This window comes from Enhydra lutris, unplaced genomic scaffold (genome assembly GCF_002288905.1).
Source record: "Enhydra lutris kenyoni isolate GAN:26980312 unplaced genomic scaffold, ASM228890v2 scaffoldscaffold1, whole genome shotgun sequence".
NCBI classification, from domain to species: domain Eukaryota; kingdom Metazoa; phylum Chordata; class Mammalia; order Carnivora; family Mustelidae; genus Enhydra; species Enhydra lutris.
Genome location: NW_019154085.1, coordinates 20,184,594 through 20,191,259, shown reverse-complemented (window position 1 = coordinate 20,191,259; position 6,666 = coordinate 20,184,594). Strand labels below are relative to the sequence as shown.

General features: G+C 43.1%; 1 protein-coding gene across 1 annotated transcript; it reads right to left on the bottom strand.

Annotated features, from left to right (window-relative positions):
- Positions 1-989: 989 nt before the first annotated feature.
- On the bottom strand, positions 990-3,344 carry LOC111145314 (gamma-crystallin F-like). The gene is made up of 3 exons (XM_022500155.1): positions 3,336-3,344; positions 3,002-3,244; positions 990-1,262 (listed from the first exon to the last, which is right to left on the bottom strand). Exons 1-3 carry the CDS (start codon positions 3,342-3,344, stop codon positions 990-992), a joined length of 525 nt encoding a protein of 174 aa, XP_022355863.1.
- Between the last annotated feature and the right edge of the window lie 3,322 nt (positions 3,345-6,666).

The window sequence follows — 6,666 nt, the reverse complement described above, 5'->3', positions numbered from 1 at the left end:
GCTTGCAGTGGTTCTTTCATAATAATGGCCCTTCAGCTCCCCAAGACCATATTTCAACAAGATGTTGCCATTTTTACCATGAGACAAACCCCTAAGCTAGGAAGAAATTTGTTTTTTCTCACATACATGATAAACCTCTGAAATGGAGAAGTCTAGTATTTACACTTAAAATCTTGTGATGTAATAAAATACCTAAGTAGGTTTCATTTGAGGAACTTCATCTGCCGTGATTGCATTTTACTTTCCTGATCATGCACCACCTGCCTTTACTTCTGTCACTCTGTGCTCATTCTTATCAGTGCACACACTACCTGAGTGCTCTGTACCTCCCGTAAGTAGAAAAATGTTTGGAAGAGTCATTTGGGTTATTTGCTTACGTGACACTTCTTTCTTATATTTATGCTCTGGATACATAAATAATAAATCTATTCAGCCAGTCATATATGTTTAAGACCTAAGTCATATCAGACACAGTTATCTTAGCAAACTTATCTAACTCTATCACTCAGCTGTCCCACTTAATACAATCTCCAAAACAGATGTCTACTAAGGAAGAGTACTAAGAAGGTGATGAGGGGTTCTGCCAGCAAGCTTATAGACCACCTTCCTAGCAACTACTATATGCAAAGCTAAACTATGTCAGTGACTCTAAAATAAAAACTCATGTAATCCACATCATAACATTATGAGATGAAGAATATTATTACCCTGAGTTTTACAAGTTGAGAAACTGGGGCACAGAAATGCTAAGAACTTGCCCCATCACCTATAGCTAGTAAGGATTTGGACAAGGCATTTGACTCCGGAGGCTGTGCTCTCAACTGCTACCCCATACCACCCTTTCCACTGATATGTGTAAGCAAATCCATGTTATTCCCAGCTTGCTTTCTCCTGAGCCTAAAAGGCAAACAGGACCACATAATTGCATCAAACACACAGGAAATATTTTATTAGTTTCCAGATGGAGAACAGGGTAGAGTACAAGTACTTCAATAGCAATCCATGGCTCTCCGCAATGAGCCCACTTGGGCACTCGTGGCCCCCCAGTCTTGGTAGCGCTTATAGTCCCCTGGTCTCAGCAGGTACTGCCGTCCGCGGTAGTTGGGCAGCTCGTAGAGGACCCAGCAGCCCTCCAGCACGTGGAAGGAGTGGCTCTCACTGAAGTGGAAGCGGTCATGAAGCGAGGAGCAGTCCTCCGTGATCTCTACCATCTGGCCCCTGTAGTCCTCTCGCTCATAGATCCTGATCCTGTGGGAGCTGGTCTGTGGGTTTGGTAATCAGCAGATGAGGAGGAGTCAGAAAACCTAGCCCTTTGCAACCAGTCACACACCCCACAGGGGGAATGGACATCTCTTTATCTTGTCTATATCAAAGACGACAAGTTTTAAAGATAGGCAACACCAGGGCAGCTGTGTACAGTTGAATAAGTTGTACATTGCAAAACTGAAGAAGGCATCATTCACCTAGATCAAATTATGCATGGCATTCCCTAGAGGAACACAACCTATATAAATCATAGGGCCACAACCTATATAAATCATACATGCTGGCCCTAGTTAGTATCATTCTTAAGTAACTATGTATATCTATATTTCTCTGACCTTTATGGGCTTATAGTGGACTGAAGTGATTCTTGGATGGCACAAAAATAATTAGATATTTAAATAAAATTTTTGAAAGGATCCCTTGGAAAAGAAAGTTATAATTTTGATCTCAAGAGTATTAGAAGAAGCTAGTGAGAAAGGAAGCCAAGTTGTTTTTACTTCAGGTGAAGTCGCAGACTGGCGGCAATTCAAAAAGAAAGGCTAGCCCAGGTGACCCCTAGTCCCTTCCATCTACTTTAAGCCCTGTTACTCAAGATCCTGAAAGGCAAGAGCCATCACAAAGATGAGATTTGTTTCTCAGTTCTAATACACGCTTCTGCAAGTCTGCTTATGTAATGAACAAACATGGAAGCCAAAGATCATGAAGGAGACCTGCCCAGGACTAAGGGAGCATAAAACCTTTAGAAAAAAATGGAAAGTTAGACTTTCTACTTTCATGTCCCTTCCCACAAGGCGCGGATCGTCTCAGTGTCTTCCTGCTCCCACAACTGATAGGTCTTTAGGAGAAGTTCTCACAAGTGATCGTCCGCAGGATGAAAGCCAGCTAATAAGGAATCTCCCACGGTTGGGAAAGGACCCACATGTACATCAGTTAATTTGGTCTTCACAGCAGCCTGGTGCATGTGGAGCAACCATTCTAGACTTTTCTTTTTTTATGAGAAGCTAATGCCTGGGGTGTTCAGTCTGTAATTAGAAAAGTCCAGATGGGAAAGGAGAAACCCAGACTTTCAGGTTCTTCCTGCTCCTCTGGGTCCATCAAGGCATGGGTTTGAGTCGGTTTGAGTGGGTTCCACACTTTGCAAAAGCGGCACATTTCCACAGGACTGTGTCATAGATTAGAGAATCCCCAACTGGGATTTCAGGCCACAGAGGCTTGATTTGGGGAACAATGGGTTTTGCAGAAGCTGCCGGAATCAGCTCGTTGGTTATTTGTTTTGACTGAACGAAAAGCTGGACTTGATGTTCATAAATAGTTAATATTTAGGGGAAGTGGTGGCTTGCCATGTGCTAGGTACTCTCCTGTCAGCCTTATTCCGACCCTATGACTTAGCTACTTTTATTGGCCCCATTTTACAGATGAAGAGAGAGAAGTAGCCGGAGGAACTAGTCCCAGGACACCTGATGAACCAATTTCAACATGTGGCTTATTCGTCACCTGAGCCATGGACACTGTGAATTTTCCCAGTAGAGGTGAGTTTAATTTTAGCAAAGCAAAATAAACCTTTAAATGAAAAGCATTGCGCCACATATTCAGTGGAAGAAAACCTTGGAGATATTCAGAAAGGAAAGGAGAACATAGAGCAGCAACAGAAGGCTGCCGCCCGCTAGTCTGAAAGCCGTGTCTGGAGCGCTCTTGTGGCGGGAGGACCCAGCAGGGCCTGGGGGGCTGGACTCACGTGCGGGATGAGGCGGCAGGAGCGGACCGAGTCGCTGAGGCCCATCCACTGCTGGTAGTCCGGGTAGTCCCCGCGCCGCAGGAAGTACTGGCAGCCCGCGTAGTTGGGCTGCTCATAGAGCATCCAGCAGCCGCTGTCCACGCGCACCGAGTTGCAGCGGCTGAAGTAGGGCTGCAGGTTCGGGTGGTCACTGCTGCACTCGTAGTGGCGGCCCTGGAAGCCCCGGTCCTCGTAGAAAGTGATCTGCAAGGCAAGAGAAGGAAAGGCTCAGAGGCCTGGCCCCAGGCCCCAGCGTGCGGGGGCCCCTCCTGGCCTGCGGCTGCGCTGGGCTCACCTTCCCCATGGCTGGTGATGGAGGTCAGTGATGGGCCGCCGTGGCGCGCGTCTATATAGCAGGAGGCTGCTGCGTTGGCAGGAACAACACAAAAGGGGCCCGCGGGCTGAGGAGGGGATTTTCTCTCTCTCTTTTCTACATAATGACTGCGGGGGTGGGGTGGGGGACTTATTGTATGTTTTCTCTTAGACTCTCTAGTGTTTTCGAATTGATGACCTGTGTTAAAACTGTTACTTGGAGCCTCTGGGGCCTTTAAATGAAGCCTATTTAGGAATTTAGAACTGAGCAAAAGCCCTTAACCGAGTTAATACTTACAATGAAATATTTCAGTTATCTTTTTAAATTTCAAGACCACCTCCTTTTGAGTAACAGAGCCGGGTAGTGACTGAGTCTGAGGTCAGAATGGACCCCAGCATGAGACGTTTTGAATAGAGAGCATTTTCTTGGTGTGAGAATCTGGAACATGGGGAAGAACCTGCCTTCTCCATAATACATCGAAAGTAAGATGAGATTTCCCTCCAAAAGGAAGAGCCTCTCCATGACCCTGCAGGCTGACAAGTGGGTACAGCAGATATTGCTAACACCTGAAGAAGGGTGACCAGGGGCTTAGACCCTGAGGCAGCCAGGTTTGGACAAGGGCCTCCACTCTGCCCCCTGGAGACTAGGCTGGACCAGGGCCATTTCCAGTGCCTCAGCTGGGGTGCCTCTCCCAGCACAGGCAAGGAGACCCTCACTTTTGGAATTCATGAGGTCACTCACTGGGGGTTCCAATTCACATGGTAACTTTCTATTTAATAATTTTGTTAAGTGTTAAGTGTATTTGTTTGGATCTAGCTGCTAGTTAATGTGCAAATATAACAAAATTTTAAATCCTACAAAGCTTCTTCCTTCTCTCCCTTTCCCAGCACCAGGCAAGTCCTGGCTGCTTTGCAGTTGAGACTCTTGACTCCAGGGACTGGAGTCTTCTTTCCTCCCCGGGAAGACCAATTCACCCTCCCCCAGCAGCTCCTGGTGCCCTCCTCTCTTTACAGCAGGCTTTCTCAACCTCAGCACTATTTGACCTTTTTGACCACAACACTCTCTGCTGTGGGTGGCTGTCCGACATTGTAGGTGGGATATTTAGCAACATCCTGTGTATTACCCACCAGAGGCCAGGAGCACTCCCTTCTTCCTTCCCCACATTATGACAATTGAAAATATCTTCAGATACTGGCAAACATCCCTGAGGGGGGCAACCTCACCCCCCCCATTGGAAAGTACTGCTCTAAAAGTGCCACGTGCTTAACATTCTCAGTATTGGTTACCCCACTGCATTAATGGGATGGTTTGTAGGCTGTTGGGAACTGTAGAAATTCCTCAGAGATGATCCAGAGTCACTCAGACAGCCAGTATGAGAGAAAGGCAGTCTTATTTCCCTGCTGCAGCCAGATCATTTTCACTTGTATCTATTTTATATAAACTTTATTTGAAAACAGGATTTTTTACCAGGTAATAATAATTTTAAAAAATATTTCAAAACCATTGATTTTAGGTATTGTGACTCCCCCAATGCCTTTTAAAATGCAAATGCCTTACCCACTAACCACAATACATAATAAAATTGTCATTTTTTTATGTATTAGCATTAATGAATTTCCCAGGACAGCTAGCTAATTTCTTGTGAAAAGATCTTGAGAGAATGAAACATAGGCCTGATAGATTTTGCTATGATAAAGTCTGGAAACATTGGATCATGGCACCATGCCAAAGAGAACAAGAATGAAGTGAATACCACATGGAAAGTTCTGGACAACCAGAGATTAGCTTATGAAAAGTGGGCCCAGGAAATGGGGTTTGAAGAGCTGGCAAAGAGAATGTGCTAAAAGTGGGCTTGGACAAATTCACAGTCTGGTCCAGAAGCAGATTTCAGTTTGGAGCTCCGGTTTGAAGGACCATTTGTAAATGGTCCTTTATGCTCATTACTTGAAAATGAAATTAGGGATTTATTTGTTTATTTTTCTTAACTCATTGAGGATTAGTTCAGTTATTCATGATGCTTTTTAAATTTCAACTTTACCCTCTATCTTCTGACATATAAAGCTTAGAACTGAGTAGATTCCCTTTTAACTAAAACTTTCCAGGAGCCTGAAAATGAGTAGCATTAACTTATACATTAGTTAGGAAATCAGGTGAAAAATTTTATTACTGTATGACCAGAAAGACAAATAGTGTGGAAATACTGGACACAAACCTTAGCAGGAATATAATGTTTTTTATACCACCTGCCCCCAAAGTGCTACTAGGCCCTTAAGCATTATCTCTAAGCTCTTGGGCAAAAAAACCGAAACATGAAAATCAGTCCACTAAAAGATAGTGCAGAGTAAAATGGGAATTAAGCCCGTCAAATAAAGCATGCAGTACTAAGTATGGCAAGAGAATATGAAGAGTTGAATGGCCGGGCTCTTTCTTCTAAAGACTTACAGCATGTTTTCCCAAAAGGATCTGGCAAACTTTCTTCCAACTGACTGCTTTCTTATTTGAGCCTTTTGATCAGTGTTTATTTTCCCAAAACAAACATCAAATAATGAATTTCCTAGCAATTGTATTCTTTCCTAAAGTATTTTTAAGGCCTCCTGTGGATTAAATATTACAGCCAACAAATTATAATTCTACTCTAAATCTTAGGCTATACAATGAAATTCTGTAATTGACTTTGTTTCCATAAGAGGCAACTGCAGTCCCCCAACACTGATCACAGAGAGGTACCAAGTCTCAAATGAGCTATGCAGAGAAATACCAAGTGCTGTTAGCCCCAACGGTAATTAGCTGAGGCAGAAGTGACTCTGTCTGCCACAGTTGTCATTTATCAAGATCTTACAAACCATCTGCAATTTAATATAGGTGTTTGCTTTTAGTAAATTTGTAGCATTCATGCTAATAGCAGAACATAATTTAGAGACAATTCACCTTTGATCAGTTTGTGATAGCTGATGTGAAACGCAGACTATACGAAACACGGGTGAAAAAGTCCACCCTTTGTGTCAGCATGCTGAAAGAGATGCTAAAAATTAAGTAAAATTTCCAATTTCAAGTTGGGAAGAAAAAGAAGCAAGAAGAGGTCCATTGCATCCAATGGATTTAAAGATAGTTGAATTCTAAGTACATCTGTGGTTATACAATATATATATATAAAGATTCTGGCTCTATGATGCCTGAGGAGAAAATAAAGTTATGATTAAAGATGTAAGATTATTTTTCACATTTTAAACTTGCAAAGCTATTTTTTTTTGCCAAAGGATTAAAACGTAATACATTTTAAATATCTGATTTCAAGTAATTCAATAAAACCAAG